The sequence below is a fragment of the Notothenia rossii genome (genome assembly GCF_949606895.1).
Source record: "Notothenia rossii genome assembly, chromosome: 7".
NCBI lineage: Eukaryota > Metazoa > Chordata > Actinopteri > Perciformes > Nototheniidae > Notothenia > Notothenia rossii.
Window position 1 is genome coordinate 29281121 of NC_136905.1, and position 17201 is coordinate 29298321.

A 17201-nucleotide genomic window follows, 5' to 3' on the forward strand; every position below is an offset into this window, starting at 1 on the left:
ATTTTAATTTAATTTTTTTTTTTTATCTCAGTACACCGTTGCTCTACTCTAAAGTCGCATCTAAAACGCGATCTGATCTAGCTGTGTATATTTTGTTACTTTTGATTGTTATATTCAATCCAGTGTTCGAAATGGGGGGGAGCCAAGGGGGAGCTTGGCTCCCCCGAAGAGGGAGGGAGCTCCCCTGAAGGCCGACTTTGAGATAAATAGGGGGAGCTGCATATTTGTGTCACACAGATTAGAAATGTTGAGTTTCTGTAAATAAAAGTTCTTGAAATAAATAATAGTCATTGTTCATTACAGTTTCTGAATATTTGTTTTATATTTGTGAATATTTCTGGGTGTTGCCATCTGTACGTGGCGACGCTGCATTCTTTACGCTACTTACGTTGCTATGGTTACGGTGGCAATGCCGGCGGCGTATTTGAAATGTTCATAAAAAATATGGCGAAACGAAATCAGCCAAGCCTCGCAGCTTTTGGATTCACAAGCAAAGAAGCGAAGGATTCTAAAAATGACAACGTGAACGGAACAACTTTTAGCTAGCCGGCTGTAAGCGGCGTTAGGGTCGCGTTTGACAGCTCCACACCGAGGGAGAGGCTTGCCGATGCGGAGCCTGAAGAGGCTTCAACAACGGCCACAGCCGCCGGCGCCACCTGCACTAGCAAACCTGACGATGCCCATGACCTGCCTTTTAACTGGACACAGAAAAGATGGAGTGAGTGGAATGAAAGCTATCCATGGCTTTTCATTCCACTCACTCCATCTTTTCTGATGAATGTGGATATGAGATTTGCAAAGACGCAAAAAGTATATTGAGCTCTCTGCCGCTCGCAGAAAAATCCACCGGAGTGCACCTTTCACAAGAAAGGATTCAGGGAAAAGTCAGCAGTGATTAAAAGAATAACCTGCGGAAAAAGATTTATAATCACCATAAGGGCCAGGCAAACGAAAAAGCGATCGAGATTTCGGAGAGGAGAAAAAAAGATGTCCTACCAAACAAGCTATTGGCGATCAATGTTGACCTAATGCAGGAAACATATAGATCTTTCAGGTCTGCCTATATGATTAGCAATAAAATAAATAAATAGGGCTCCCCCGAAAGCAAATGGGTAATTCGAACACTGATTCAATCTCATTAGCTACAGGCATTTTAAGCTTGTAAAGGGAGGATGACAGCTCTCACTCGCCACTCTGCTGTTCCGCAGCGCCGCTTCCCCTCCCTCCGCTGAAATGATGAATGTAAGGTGTATAGTAATCATAGATAACACGGCAGGGTCCGTTACAGTTTGTTTTCATCTGATTTCAAATAAACAAAGTATTGGCTTTCAGAATATTAAACTTGTTTCGGCAAATTCAGATGATAAATAAAACTTTGAAGCTTGTAACGGCATAATTAAAAGCGGAGAACGGAGTAACTTGACGTCACAGCAGGCATAACAACAGCCGGTGTTTCTCGAGTGTTTTCCCACAATACACACAAATGCAAAAATACACACACACACACACACACACACACACACACACACACACACACACACACACACACACACACACACACACACACACACACACACACACACACACACACACGCACACACTCGCGGGCTTCCCCCAGACCAGTAATCCAAACGAAAATATCTTCCCTCCGTACTATTTTGATAATTTGCTCCGCTAATAATCAATCAGATCGATCCAGAGAAGAGGAAACTTTGAAGGCCTTTTTCTCAAAATGATGACTCTGTAACAGTCATTATATAATGTGACATATTTTGCTTAATATTTGGAGTACAAAAACAATCGTCGTGGCGTAGGTGTTACTCTCATCTATCTCAGATAGAAGATATGATTGGAGACGACCAGCCAATCAGAATTGACCTTCTCGAGTTCTCCGATTGGTTGGTTTTGTGGCACATTTGTAACTCTGTGACAACTTGAGCGAGCAGGCAGGCAAAGCTGAGCGCTCAACTGTGGTGCCTTCAGTTTGCATGATGTCTGGCAAAAAAAGGACATACGCCTCTGGTGATCAAAAACGAAAAAATAGAAAACTTAATGAAGAAAAAAGGCAAGACAATAAAGGTATGTAACTTCATATTATGGCTCTGTCTCCTGTCCTGTGTCCCACTAACAATAGTTGGATAACTTGGATTTGGGAGTATTCTAACTTACTTACTACTACTACTTACTTTCTAGCTAACGTTACAGCTAGCTAACTAGCCAAGTTATCATTATTATCTCAGCCTTTCTGTAGAATAATGCGATGCTATTAACGTTACTGATTAATTTACTTTAGAAAAGTTTAGCTCAGGCAGCAAGTCACACTCGTAGCTAATGTTAGCTAGGTATATGTGCTTGTTTCATATTTTGACCAAGTAAACCAATTTCCCCTGGGATTAATAAAGTACTATCTATCTATCTATCTATCTATCTATCTATCTATCTATCTATCTATCTATCTATCTATCTATCTATCGAACTATCCAAACATCATTGTGTGGGTTCTAAGTTCATGTAAATGCAAGTATTCATTGGCTGAATATTGAATTAGCTATATAAAGCTAGTATGTTCCATTTGATGTTCCATTTCAAGTCTGTTTCCATAAAGCTTAACTCTGTAACATATTCTCCTCAGGAGCACTTCTGAAGTACTTTGGAAGCCCACAGCAGGTGCCAGCACACACCACAACGTCCACTGAGGACACTGTTGGTGAGTTCAAATGGGCCCAAAGTGAGAGCTTTCTGAATTTGGAATATTAAATCATTACATTACGAATCATATATTTCTTTATTCCATAGCAGGTCAATCAACCTCCACCGCTGCTGTTGGTGAATGTGAAACCACAAGGTCAGCTGTTGGCACCAGTGACTCCGATGTCATCCAAGAAACCGCCTCAGACAATGCTGGTAAATGATGTGTTAAGTGTATAGATTAAGCCCATAGAGCTAGCTACAATTGCCATTTGTCGAAGTTCTATTGAGCAAGCTCGCTGTTCATTGCTTATAATAAATATCTGTCATGCATGGGGCAGGAGTTTGATGATACCTGTTTTTAAGGACTGATTCTGGATCAGCACTTTGGAGCTATCTCAAAAGCAGCACCATAGTGGTGAAAAGACAGCTGATCTAGAGACAGTCCTATAGTCATATATTAAACAATGATATACTTCTTTATTCCATAGCAGTTCCATCAACTTCCATCACTGAAGAAACCACCTCTGACAATGCTGGTAAGTTTAGGCCTACATCAAAGAGACCTTAACTTTGTTTGTCAAGAAAAGCAAAGCACTATATGTCCAATCAATCATGGTATTATTATTATTATTATTATTATTATTATTATTATTATTATTATTATGAATATTATTATTACTATTGTGTTCAATCATTCAACTGTGTTGTTCATTGCCAGGAACATCAACTTGTAAACATGTCAAGTAACAAAAACTTATTTTTTAAAATTAATTTCCCTATAGGTATTTCTGTACCCATTGAAGTTGAGAGCAGTACCATTACGCCTACTACACCTACCTCTGTAACTTCTACTCCTTTTCTCTCTGGTTCACCAATGGATCCAACTGGGTGGCCATCAGTACTTAACGATCACGTACGTACAGATCTGGTGATTAGGGGGCCAGTACAGGTGGACAGAGATTTGTATTCCCGAAAACACCAAACAACAGAAGCTTTCATTATCATTACATGTTTAGAACACTTGTAAATGGTGAGAAAGTTAAGCGAAGCTGGTTAATATACTCCAAGAACAATGATTCAGTCTACTGCTTTTGCTGCAAGTTGTTTTCCAAGAAATCATTAAAGCTCATAACAGAGGGACAACAGGACTGGGTGAATATTGGCGCATTACTGAAGCTACACGACAACAGCCCAGATCATGTGAAAAGTGTGTTGACTTGGAAGGAACTAGAGCTCCGTCTTAGAAAAGGGAAGACAATAGACAAAACAGAGTTGTACCTCCTGGAGGCAGAGAAGAAGAGGTGGAGAGAGGTGCTCATTCGGTTGGTTTCCATCATCCAATCTCTAGCAGAGAGGAACCTGGGACTTAGAGGGACTGTTGACACCCTGCATAACCACAACAACGGGAATTTCCTCAAAGAAGTTGAGCTAATTGCCAAGTTTGACCCTGTTCTGAAAGAACACATCAGACACATTGACAGTGGAGGAAATTACACTACATACTTGGGTAAAACAATCCAAAATGAACTCATGTCCTGTATCAGTGACACAATACTTGCAGCAATGGTGGCTGAAATCAAAGAGTCCAAGTATTTTGCCATCATTTTGGATTGCACCCCAGACGTCAGCCACCAGGAGCAGATGACTGTTGTGATTCGAACAGTGAGTGTGAAGAAAAGGACTGAGATCAGGGAGCACTTTCTGGGGTTCATCATAGCCCCTGCATCCACAGGGCTTGGTTTGTCTACACTCATTTTGAACAGGCTGGAGGAGCTGAAGATCCCCTTTGAGGACTGCAGAGGACAATCCTATGACAATGGTGCAAACATGAAGGGCAGAAATAAAGGGGTGCAGGCCAGGCTGTTGGAGAAGAATCCTCGAGCTCTGTATGTTCCTTGTGCAGCCCACACACTGAATTTGATGGTGGCGGATTCAGCCAAAGGATCAATAGATGCTACTTGCTTCTTTGGTAATGTTCAGAAGCTGTACACCTTGTTTTCAGGTTCTCCCCAGAGGTAGACCATCCTGAAAAAACATGTGGACATCACTCTCAAGTCCTGGAGTGAGACGCGGTGGGAGAGCAGAGTGAATAGCATCGAGCCGTTGCGCTACCAAACGGATAAGGTCAGGGAGGCTTTGCTAGAGGTGAGGGAAAACGCAAATGATCTCATGGTCAGAATTGAGGCCCAATCCCTGGCAGAAGAAATTGGATCATTTAGATTCCAAATCTGCACTGTTGTCTGGTATGATATTCTGTCAAAGATCAATACAGTTAGCAAGCTCCTTCAGTCTGTCAACATGCAGCTGGATGTTGCGGTCAGTCTCTTAGACAAAACCAAAGCATCGCTGGTAACCTACAGGGCCACTGGGTTCACAGATGCTCAGGCCACAGCAAAAGAGCTCTGTGGAAATATGAATGTTGAGGCAGTGCTGAAAGAAAAGAGGCTGCGGAGCAAAAAGAGGCATTTTGCCTACGAGGCAGCTGACGAGGCAGTGGCTGATGCCATGACGAGACTGGAAACAGGATTCTTTAATGTTGTGGTGGACGGTGGCATCCAGTCTTTGGAGGACAGATTCAAGTCCCTGGGGGAAGTAAGAGACAAGTTTGGAGTGCTTCACAACTTCCATAATCTGGATGATGAGTCACTTACAGACCAATGTGCCCTGCTGGGAAAAACATTGACCTGTAGCGAAGAGGCAGACGTTGACTGGAGAGAGCTAGCCATGGAGATGCAAAGCCTTCCAGAGCTTCCCAAAGAAGATATGACCACATTGGAGATGCTCACCTTCTTAAATGAAAACGAGCTGTGTGAGATCTATCCAAATCTTTGGATAGCGCTGAGAATAGCCTGTACCCTTCCAGTGACAGTGGCGTCCGCAGAGAGATGCTTCTCGAAGCTCAAACTGATAAAAACATACTTGAGGTCCTCCATGGCCCAGGATCGCCTGAGTGGAATGGCAATAATCAGCATAAACCACCAGATTGGCAGCCAGATCTCCTATGATCAGGTCATCAATGACTTTGCCTCCAGGAAAGCAAGAAGAGAACAATTCTGACTGTACGTACGAGAGGAACATTTGTATTTGCATTTGTTTTTTTACATTTCATTTCATTGTTAAGCAGTTTGTTTTGCACATATTATTTAATCCTTTAAAGGTATTTTTGGATCTATTTATATATTCTATTTAGTGTTGAGTGTTTTTTATTAAAAATATCTATCTTTGAACAGTGATGGTCACTTTGTCAGTCTTTTTATTCTGTACTGTCAGTTCATCAGTGCTATCTGATATGACTACTTTATTCAAGTTTATGTTCATTTGTCAGAGTACTTTTGATCCCCTAAAATGGGGGATCAAATGTAATATTGGACAAATTAACATACACTTCAACAAAGTAGTCATATTTAATACTTGGTCACAGTATGCACTTTAACCTCATAGTCCTTGTTTCATTTCAAATCTAATGTGCTGGAGTACAGACTCAGAGCCACAACAACAAAACATATGTCACTGAGGACTGAGGAGTTTCTATATTTCTGTTCACTGAGTTTATATAGTCATTAGTTATAGCCTAGGTAGTTATTTGTAGTCAATTTAAAGACTGTGCTGCTCTTCTCAGGTCCCACTTTAGTGTTTACATGCTTATTTGTACAATATGTGTGCTCATACTAACATCATAAGACAAAAGTTGGTTCCGTGTTGTGTGTAGTGAGAACGCGCTAGAGTGAGGGGAGCCCCCAAACAAAATCTTGCTTAGGGCCCCCAAAAGTCTAGGGCCGGCCCTGTATATAGGCTATATAAATTATATGGTTACAGAGCATGATACATACGCAACAACATTATAACTATTTTATATAAAACAACATGATCCATTTATAGGTTGAATATATACAGTCTATGTTTGAAGTTAACAGATCAGAATGCCTTTATTTCGTCCCACAGAGGGAAAACAAAGATGACACATTATTATATAAATTCTCAAAAACCTTTATTTTCTAATTTACCATTTTTAAATGTTTTGGTCAGAATTGTACAAGATAATAATGTATGGATTTAAGTCTCTACCTGTCTCATAACTGTTAACATTGTCTATAAAAAAATCTGCTTTGTTGTGGTTGAAATAAGTCCAAAAACGGTTATCGTCACGTGGTTCATGTAGACGAGGATCGTTCCCCGGAAGTTCATGGCGGGCAATGTGAATGCATTGATAACAGGAGATAGAACTACGATTTTTGGTAATTATTAGTGAATAAAGGTTTTGATTTGCAATATTTATACAACAAATCGATATGTGTATGTATTTAGATCAATATTTTTTTTTAAATAAAATAGAATTTGCTAATATTAAGTGATAATATTAGGATTAGTGTGAACAACTAGTTTACATGTTAGGCTAACAGTGCCTTGGTTAAAGAGCCTGTTGCTGTTTATAGCTTTGAATTCTTTAAAACCAATATTATCTTCTTAAACTTGTATGGTAGTCAGGAGCATCACTTTCTAATGTTTATTGATATATTTAGAGGGAGGGGATCTAAAGGAATGCTTCAAAATTCAGATTAGATTAATTTCTACCATTTTCTTAAATTCATGGTAGTTTCAGTAATCCCATGGTAATTGAGGACACAAGTTATCTAAATGACTAATGTCATCTTTATGGCTTTCAGAAAGGACAGGTGACTATCAAAGGACTAGCAGCAGCAGCAGCAGCATGATGATGATGATGTTAAATGTGTTGTTTTAGGAACATCCATTGCAAATACATGGAATTCAATAAACATTGAATAGCTTATCATGCAGTTTGTCTGTGCCTTTTCCTCCGTGTTGTCCTGGTTTGCTGTGCTGCCTCCTAGTCGCCACCATGGTTTGCTGTGCTGCCTGGGGATGCTCAAATCGCTCCGAGAAAGGAGTACAATTGTACGGCTTCCCCACTGACACAGAGCGGAGGAAAAAATGGCTGGCTCAAATCAGCAGGAGCAATTTCATGACCAAAAGCAAAAAAATATGTGAGGTTATTATATACAAACACTGCATTTGCACTTTTTCACAAAACGAAAACCACACCATTGAAGTGGTAATTGCATTTAATTGCATTAAAGCTTAATGTTTTGTTTAATAGAAAAAAACAGGGAAAGGCTTGAAAAACACTGAGAGTTGAGACTCAGAGTGCAGGGTGAGGGTCTCAGTGCAGGTATTCAGGCTCCATTGAATCCCCCTCTGGTTCTTGTGCTGAAAGAGGGAGTAACAGACAGGAGAAAGGGTTATACACACCTATATAGCACACCTATTGGATGGGAAATTGCCTTGGGGAGATAAGGTGTGGTCTTTGTTCCAACTGAAGTTATGGAACTTTATTATTTGTGAGTTTAACAAAGTATGACAAATGGCATCAGTAACAGATGTGATATGAATTTCTATAAAGTTGTCTCACATTCTTGGTCATATTTTATATACAGTATGTAAAGAGTATAACATGTCCAGTAAGTATAAAGTGTTTCCTAATACTGTGTATTCAACCACTATGGTATAGTGTATGGTACTATGGTACGGTATCCTAGCTTAATCTGTTATCTGTAAACGTTCCCTAAATCTACTAATTTAGGGATAATCCACTGACATCCTTTAATACACATGTTAATTTGAAACAGATGTACTGATAATATCCACAATATAAATCTTTAAACTTCTTCTTACCTTTAAAAGTCCGTCACGAACGGTCTATTATGCTGCAACTCTACAGCTCTGCTAGCCTTGGCGCTAACTTCCGGGGAACGATTGAGAGGCTCCACGATCTGCCATTGCTGTAAAAAAGTGGTCCATTGGAGTGAACGGAGATGACATAACTCTCAGTCTATATGGCGCTGGTTGAAATATTCTGTATAGTAAGTAGGGATGTAATGTTGATGCAGCTTAGCTTGTGCAGTGCTTAAAAGCGCAAGTACCACAGAAAGTTTTTCAGGGTAGTGCTGCATAAGAAAAAGGTGATTGCAGATACGACCTTCCCCAAATCAGTGGAGGTTATTAATTGAAGTGGTCCAGAGAATGAGCGCATAGCGAGGGGTGAGAACCAGAGGGGCGTAAGTGACATTTGACCAACTTTACAGGAGAGCCAAAACTAAAAAGGACCATACTTTGTCCTGACTTTGTTTATTAAATTCAATCTTTAATATGAAAACTTTATAAACATGTGGATGACAATATACTTAATGAACAATATTTTGACTTTTATTGAAAAAAATATTCTTCTATTTTTTTTAAAATTCGGAATAAAGTCACATGCGCCTTTTTGGAACTAAGATTTTATCTCATATGAACTAAGAAAAAGGGTGTATCTGATAAAAATAGGAAAAAGGCTTTACCTTAATGAGTTCAAAAGTAACAGTAATCAATTGTTATAATAACAATATTATATGAAAATATCCTTATAGCATATTAGTTCATTGAATGTAATTATATTAAAACAAAAAACATTAATAACCATTTTGCCAAATAATTAATTATTTAGCCATTTCCCCAAATAACCAATTGAAAATAGGCTACAGAGTCCATTGTGATCATATAAAATATCAATATCACATTAGTTCACTGAATAACAATAAATTACATTAAACCTGGCCTAATAACTGTTTGGGAATGTCAAATATTGCAATATAATTATATACGTGCATATTTCATGCAGATCATGTACGTTTCATATTGATTTGAAATAGCCTACTCTGCCTGAATGACTTGCAAAGACTGGTAGAAGTCCACATAGGAGTGAGGGATACTCCCATTTGTGTGAGTACGCAGGGGCGGAGCTTCCTACAGGCAATATAGGCGGTTGCCTAGAGCGCCACCCAGAGGGGGGCGCCAAAAATTGCAACAAAAAAAAAAATCTTTTTTTTTTTTTTTTTTTTTTTTGCTTGGCGCAGTTTTGGCGCCCCCCCTCTATATCTGCAACCATTATTCTTACATAAAAAAAAAATTCTAACATAAGGGAAAATGAGCCAAAAATCTAAAACGGTCGGTCGGAGAGCCTCGGCTTTAGGTGTTCACAGTCAGAACATGCTAGAGCGCTGTGCATTGATGGGTATCGGTCAAGTGTTTATCAAATTGAGCGTTGAGGAAAGAAAGACTAACGTTAGAGAACTATGAAGAGGCAAAAGCCATCTGGGGCGCAGTATAAAAACAGAAGAAAAGAAGAAGAAGAGAAACGTGCCAAGGTGAAAGGTATGCAATTTTGATTGTATTGTCAACATTAGCGAATGGATCATGTAATCTTGCTAGTTAGCCAAGCCAACGTTAGCTAGCCAGCGTTTGTTATTGCCATTCAGTCGAAACTGTCATAAGGCTATTTTCTTTGTGTCATGAAATAGAAATATTAGTAATAAAAACAATGTTAGTTTTGGTGTAGCGAGCTAGCCAGTGTGGTGGAATGTTAGTTAGTTGGTAACGTTAGCTAACGTTAAGTTTACCTCAGAAAGCACATTGACTATCCGAGTCAAACATTTGCCAAATTCAACCCTGTCATAATGTGCGCTAACGTTAGCTAACTAGCTCAGTGGTTCTCAACTCCAGTCCTGTTGAATGTTTTCGTTCCAACCCAGAACTAACACACCTGATTCAACTGTTCTAATAAGATAGGCATAGCTCTTGATTAGTTGAATCAGACCTGTCAGGCTGTCCTAATGCTTACTAACTAAATAATAGCTACATTTAACAAATGGAAATGATTCAATGTTGATAATACACATTTTGTTATATCATTTTAGATTCACTTTTAAAATATCTGGGACCATCTGCTGCATCAGTTGACAAGGAACCGCCATGCACCTCAGCTGTGCCGGCTTCCTCAGGTGAGTGCAATGTGTCAATAGATGTTCCTGATGATAAATAATTGAATGTGAAATCCAGTCAATATATTTGCTCTTGTGTTTTCTTTCTATATTTATAGACCTAGAACCACATGAAGGAACGTCAGAACAGCAAGCTGCTCATCCTGATGAGATGACCACTGATTCCACCCTGCCACTGACCACTGTGTCTGTTTGTTCTGGTGAGTACAATATGTCAATAGATGTTCCTGATGTGATGATAAATAATTGAATGTAAAAATGACTGTCGTGCCATTTCTAATCCAGCCAATATATTTGCTCTTGTGTGTTCTCTATATATGTATAGGCCCAGAACCACTGCAAGGAACGTCAGAACAGCCTGCTGCATCTCATCCTGATTGCACCACAGATTCCACCCATACACTCTTCTCAGGTGTGTGCCTTATGAATGTAAAGATGTTTAGCTATAAACCTAATTGTCCTCATGCTTTCAAATAATTGCTTTCTGTTTTTATTTACATTTTACACACTGTCCCAACCTTTTTGGAATTGGGGTTGTGTGTGTGTGTGTGTGTGTGTGTGTGTGTGTGTGTGTGTGTGTGTGTGTGTGTGTGTGTGTGTGTGTGTGTGTGTGTGTGTGTGTGTGTGTGTGTGTGTGTGTGTGTGTGTGTGTGTGTGTGTGTGTGTGTGTGTGTGTTGTGTGTGTGTGTGTGTGTGAAGATATTGTGAATATGAGGTGAGAAAATGTGCTTCACATGCCCTCCAGATGCAGCAAAGACAGACGATCCACTACCAACCGATCCTGCTGACTGCCCTTCACATCTCACAGACACAATGAGGACAGAGTTTGTTCGGAGAGGACCATATCAGATAACACCTGATTTCATTTTCCCAAGGAGAGATGATGGGAGAAGTTGCCACCACCAGTACTTCAGCAGGACCTTAGTAAATGGAGAAAGGATCAAAAGAAGTTGGGTGACATATTCAAAAAAGAAGAACAGTCTTTTTTGTTTTTGTTGTCAACTTTTATCTCCAAAACAAATTAATTTAACAAATGCAGGACTGTCGGATTGGAAAAATGCAAGTGCTGCTTTGACCAGCCATGAAAATAGTCCGGAACACCTGAACAATTTGGCGTCATGGAAAGAATTGGCAGTTCGATTAAAACAAGGTACAACAATAGACAAACAAGAGCAGGCCCTCCTTGAGGCAGAGAAGAGTCGGTGGAGAGCAGTGCTGACACGACTGGTTGCTATTGTACAGTCTCTGGCAGGGCGAAATATGGCATTGAGAGGAAAGACAGAAATACTCTCCTTCAAATGGAAACTTTTTGAAAGAGGTTGAGCTTTTGGCGCAGTTTGACCCAGTGATGAAAGACCACATCCACAAGATTAAAAGTCAAACATCCCACCACAGCTACTTGGGCAAAACCATTCAGAATGAGTTGATTGAATGCATCAGTGGAAAGATTCTATCAACAATAGTGCAAGAAATAAAGAAATGCAAGTACTTTTCCCTCATTTTAGATTGCACCCCGGATGTTAGCCACACTGAACAGCTGTCAGTAGTCATCAGAATTGTGACACTGGAAGAAGACCCCCAGATTAAAGAGCACTTCATGGGATTCCTAGTAGCAGAGGAGTCCACTGGTGAAAGTTTGTCCGCCCTGATTTTGAAGAGGCTGGAGGAGTTGCAGATTGCCTTTGATGACTGCAGAGGACAGTCATATGACAACGGCGCAAATATGAGAGGGAAGAACAAGGGAGTACAGGCCAGGCTACTGCAGTTGAACCCAAGAGCTTTGTTTGTGCCTTGTGGGGCACATACACTCAATTTGGTCATTGCTGATGCTGCCAAAAGCTCCAAAGATGCCATATCATTTTTTGGCATTGTGCAGAAGCTATACTGCCTGTTTTCTGCCTCTACACAGAGATGGGCCATCCTCAAGAAACACGTCAACCTTTCACTCAAAATGTGGTCAGAAACCAGATGGGAGAGCAGAGTGAAAGCTGTGGAGCCTCTGCGATATGAAGCCACAGCTGTGAGAGAGGCACTGCTTGAGGTGAGAAACCAGGCCAAAGACCCAATCATCAGGATTGAAGCCCAGTCTCTGGCAGAAGAAGTGGGGTCATTCCGCTTTTCACTGTGCACAGTGGTCTGGTATGACATGTTAAGTCAAATTCAGCAGGTGAGCAAAGTCCTGCAGTCCCAAACAATGCAAGTGGATGTAGCAGTAAGTCTACTGAAAAAGACTGAAAAAGCTCTCAAATCCTACAGAGCCACAGGCTTTGTGGCTTCACAAACATCAGCCAAGGACATGTGTGAAGACATGAATGTGGATGCAGTCCTTGTGCAAAAGCGGCTGAAGTCAACAAAGAGGCACTTCTCATATGAGTCTCCTGATGAGCCATTGAGGAATGCCTTGCAAAATCTGGAGGTAACGTTCTTTAACGTGGTGGTAGATGCTGCAGTGTCAGCACAAAAGGAGAGGTTTACCACTCTTGAACATGTGCAAGACAAGTTTGGCATTCTGTACAACTTCCCAGACCTGCCACACCAAGAGCTGATGAAGCAAGCAGAGGCACTTGCACACACCTTAAGCCATGGAGGGCAATCTGATTTGGATGGGAAGGAGCTGGCTCAGGAGTTGGAAAATGTACTTGACTTGCCTTCAAAGAGCATGACAACTCTTGAGTTGTTGAAATTCATACATACAAAGCAGCTCACCGAAATATATCCCAACTTGTGTATTGCTCTGCGGATCAGTGCAACGCTACCAGTAACAGTAGCTTCAGCCGAGAGGAGTTTTTCCAAATTAAAACTCTTGAAAACATACCTGAGGTCCACCATGGCTCAAGAACGCCTCAGTGGTCTGGCTGTAATCAGTATTAACCATGAGGTTGGTGGTCAGATTTCATATGATGATGTGATTGATGACTTTGCAGCGAGGAAGGCCAGAAGGATTGCACTGTAAATGGAAACCAGTAGGAGCTAATATGTAGGCCAACCTTGTGTGATGATAGGGAGTGGAATGTAAATAGTTCTTGAGACAAAGTGAATTTGTAATTTTTATGTATTTGTTTGTTTATTTAGCATATTATATTTTGATTATTTGACATGTGTAACATATTTTACAATACATAATTTTCTTTTAAAGCAAATGTGCACGTTATTTTATTGTTTGTTATTGTTATTATTATTATTGTTTGTTAGCTAAGTTGTTTGTTTTAATTCTTTAGTGTGCACTTTACATTTCTTCTTAATTTTCTTTGAAAGCAAATTTGCACATTCTTTTATTGTTTGTTATTGATATTATTATTGTTTGTTAGCTAAGTTGTTTATTTGTTTTAATTCTTTAGTGTGCACTTTACATTTATTCTTAGCTCTTGTTCTTGCTTGTAATAAATAAAGCTGCAGTACTTTACTGTATAACTGTTAAGATGTTTTGATATTTTTTTTGGGGGGGGGCGCAGTGGTGAAGCTCGCCTAGGGCACCAAATGTGCTAGGTCCGCCCCTGTGAGTACGTCTTTCTTTTTCACAGCAGTGGTCCCAGGTGGACCTGTGTGCATCTTCTTTGGTTCAATTGCATGAGCACCTCTGGTCTCCTGCTTTCCAACTTGCAGTTTGGTCGGACAGCTCATATTTGAACTGAATCCTTTTCGGATCCTCTTTTGTGTAGCACAGCCATTTCATTTTCTGCCAACGAACTGTTTGTCCCTCTGTGTCTTTGGTTCTGTTTCGGACCGTGTGTTGTAGGGCTGTGCAATTAATCATATTTTAATCTCGATTACGATGTCGGCTTGCAACGAGGTCCATAGTTTCCCCGCAGCGAGCCCCCCCCCCCCCCCCCCTGTTGACAGTTCACGAGCGTGCCCCCTCGACTTCATCCACCACATCACAGTCATCAATTAAGGACGCACTTTACAGTGCAACGGCCAACTCAACCAGCTCGCAAGGACACAAAGATATAACACATGCCATCACATTCTACATAGCTAAAGACATGTGCCCGGTTAGCACGGTTAGCAACCAAGGGTTTAAGCGACTGGCTAACACTATGTATGGACAAGCGTTACGGGATGCCATCTCGGTATCATTTCACCAGATCTGCACTGCCTGCCCTATATGACAAATGCCGTGGGGAAGTTAAAAAATGTGTGGCTTTAGCTGAATACTTTGCAGTTGAGTTATACTTAAAGTTCAGGGTTATCAACTGTTAAAAAGATACTGTTCAAATTATTATTATTTTTTAAAAGTTCAATAAATGGATGTTTTCAAAGTCAATGAATAATCGTATTTAATAATCGTGATATCAATATTGACCAAAATAATCGTGATTAGGATTTTTGCCATAATTGAGCAGCCCTAGTGTGTTGTGAGAAGGACTTGAAATCCAGAAAGTCACTGTGCCAAAGCTCAATCACCTTCTATGGCCTGTTCCTCCTTGCCATCCTCACAAGAGTGTAGTACCCCTCCGAACTGCACAAAGGCCCTTTTTTTCTGTCGGTCTCAATGGCTGCATGAACACTGTCACATTCCATCTTGCTGTGTCCAGACTCCATGAATGTATGGTCAATAATGGAGATGGGCAAGGTTTTAACTGCATGGAGACACATGGCACTAAAACCAGCATTCCTGTTCTGCCCACCACATGCCATACCTGAAAGAGTTGACAGATACTGGAACATGCATGTGCTGATCTCTGATGAGTTGAATTCTCTGTTGAAGATGGATCTGAAGAAACTAAGGTTCCTTTGTCACTCAGCATTGACTTTGAATCCTGGATTAGTTCATTCTCTTCATCAAGCTCTTCTGCATCTTGAAATAAGCTTAGTAACACTTCTTCAGCAGTGAAAAGCTTTCTTCTCATGGTTGACCTAGCTTGCTTAAATATGGTGTCAGCCATTTTATCCAAAGGCTTTAACCATAATACATTTCTCAGGGCCAAAAGGGCCTAAGTGCACTTAGGTCCTTTTGGCCCCAAATAGTTCAGTGTGTTCTGTGTTAGGTCTTTTGGTTTTCGATGAATAACTCTGGATTGGTTTAGAATTCACATGCACCCCTTTGGCAGTAGAAAGAGCTTATTGAGAGCTTTCATTTGATATATATAACTCATTTTTGACCAAAATGTCACTTACTGGTTCTCACCCCTCGATAGTACTTTTAACCTGCTTCCCAAAATGTAAATCGGAATCAAACAACACCTGGAGCACCAGGAAGTTGTTCAGATAACTCAGTAAACTTTTAAAAACATGACCTTGCTTTCATAATGAAAACACTGAGATAAAACATCAGCTTTGTGTATTTATTTTTCATTTTCAACGCTTTGAGGAAAATGTTATTAATCCAGCTTCCATGCGTGTATAGAGCAACTTTTCCCCATTTTCTTTTTACAAAGATATGCCTCTGGTTTACAGGGATTGAGAACTTATCCATTAGAGCTGCAGATATGCCATGAGGTGTTTGACGTCCCCCTAAAGCATTTGCTGTGATACCCAGAGCACTTTTGTTTATTGTTTGGATGCTATGACAACGAGGCACAGCTTTTATCTAACAGGCAACAATAAGACTTCCCTCTTTTTCCCATTCTGTGGGCTGAAAGACTGGGTCAGAGACAGACATTTGATTTGTAGGGTCAAGCCAGAGTTGCTTTAGCACCCACACATCGGACTGATTTACCGAGAGCTGAGTGGCACCTTGAAACGAACCCAAACATTGAAAGCAGACTATTAAAATCCATGAGAAACACTGTGGTGGTGACCTCCAACTCCTGAAGTATCTTGCTAAAGTAGCTTGGATAAAGATGCTGCAATGAGATTCCGCCCTTTTAATTTAAATATAGCAAAGTACCTTTTATAACCTTCGCTAAGGAGGATATGTTTTTGGTTTGTTTAGTTGTCTTGAGCACAACTTCTGAACCAATTTTAATAAAACTTTGTGGAAAGGGCAAAGTAAAAACCCATGAAATAGGGAGCAGATCCATGCCTAGTTTTTCAATTATGGAGACAGCCTTGGCGGAGGTCTGCGCTCACTGGGTGCCCTTTTAGTTTTTTTTATAAACATTTGTATACCTACATCTGAAATCAGATGTAGGCGTTGCTTGATTGCAGCCTAGTCAATAAACGGCTCAATATAAAATGAAAGCAGAAGTCTGGGTACACTTGAAAGCTAAAGGTCAACAACCACGACTGTCAGAGATATTAAAAAAGCGTTGATAGCTGCCCTCGTTTGCTCAGTCATCGGGGATACATTTAGAACTACATTCGTTTGAGATCCGGGGCCTTGGTATAAAGACTTTAGCTGTCTGTGGGTTTCGAATGCCTGAGCCTTCTGGTTGCGTCAAGAGCTAATTTACTGAGACGTCTCTGACAAATGGTATACCCGCTTTAATAAACCCAGTGACAGCCCCGTCCTCTACATTCAAACATGGTTGCACATTCCATTTGATAAAATGAATGAGCTATGAGGTAACGTTGCCTCTTAGCTCATCCTAGACTCTTCAGTGAAAGGTCACGGCAATAACAAGGAGATGATAAGGGTAATGAAATGACGGCTTCGCTATCGAGATGAAGGCAGCAATCGATAAAGGGAAGAAGAAATTGTGTGCCTTGGGAACAGAAGGACATGGGCGATAACTCAAACATCATCCGATCAAGATTATATAGGTTATATATGATGCTTGTCATGCTTATTAT

The 17201-nt window shown here is 40.4% G+C and overlaps 1 protein-coding gene and 2 long non-coding RNA genes across 7 annotated transcripts; 2 read left to right on the forward strand and 1 right to left on the reverse strand.

Annotated features, from left to right (window-relative positions):
- The first annotated feature begins 1914 nt into the window (after nucleotides 1-1914).
- On the forward strand, nucleotides 1915-5134 carry LOC307012919. The gene is made up of 3 exons (XR_013800770.1): nucleotides 1915-2079; nucleotides 2633-2707; nucleotides 2797-5134. It is a non-coding gene; the product is annotated as an uncharacterized lncRNA (long non-coding RNA).
- Nucleotides 5135-7781: 2647 nt separating this feature from the next.
- Nucleotides 7782-8553, reverse strand: LOC307013343. Its single transcript, XR_013800945.1, has 2 exons — nucleotides 8383-8553; nucleotides 7782-7917 (listed from the first exon to the last, which is right to left on the reverse strand). It is a non-coding gene; the product is annotated as an uncharacterized lncRNA (long non-coding RNA).
- A 1029-nt stretch (nucleotides 8554-9582) lies between these two features.
- On the forward strand, nucleotides 9583-14009 carry LOC307013387 (zinc finger MYM-type protein 1-like). 5 transcript variants are annotated; one of them, XM_079640774.1, is made up of 5 exons: nucleotides 9583-9900; nucleotides 10443-10526; nucleotides 10625-10726; nucleotides 10852-10938; nucleotides 11226-14009. In XM_079640774.1, exons 1-5 carry the CDS (start codon nucleotides 9822-9824, stop codon nucleotides 11243-11245), a joined length of 372 nt encoding a protein of 123 aa, XP_079496900.1. In that variant the 5' UTR covers nucleotides 9583-9821; the 3' UTR covers nucleotides 11246-14009. The 5 variants fall into 5 exon arrangements, with proteins under 5 accessions (XP_079496900.1, XP_079496898.1, XP_079496897.1 ...); XM_079640772.1 differs by having other exon boundaries at nucleotides 11272-14009; XM_079640771.1 differs by having other exon boundaries at nucleotides 9583-10526.
- The last annotated feature ends 3192 nt before the right edge of the window (nucleotides 14010-17201 follow it).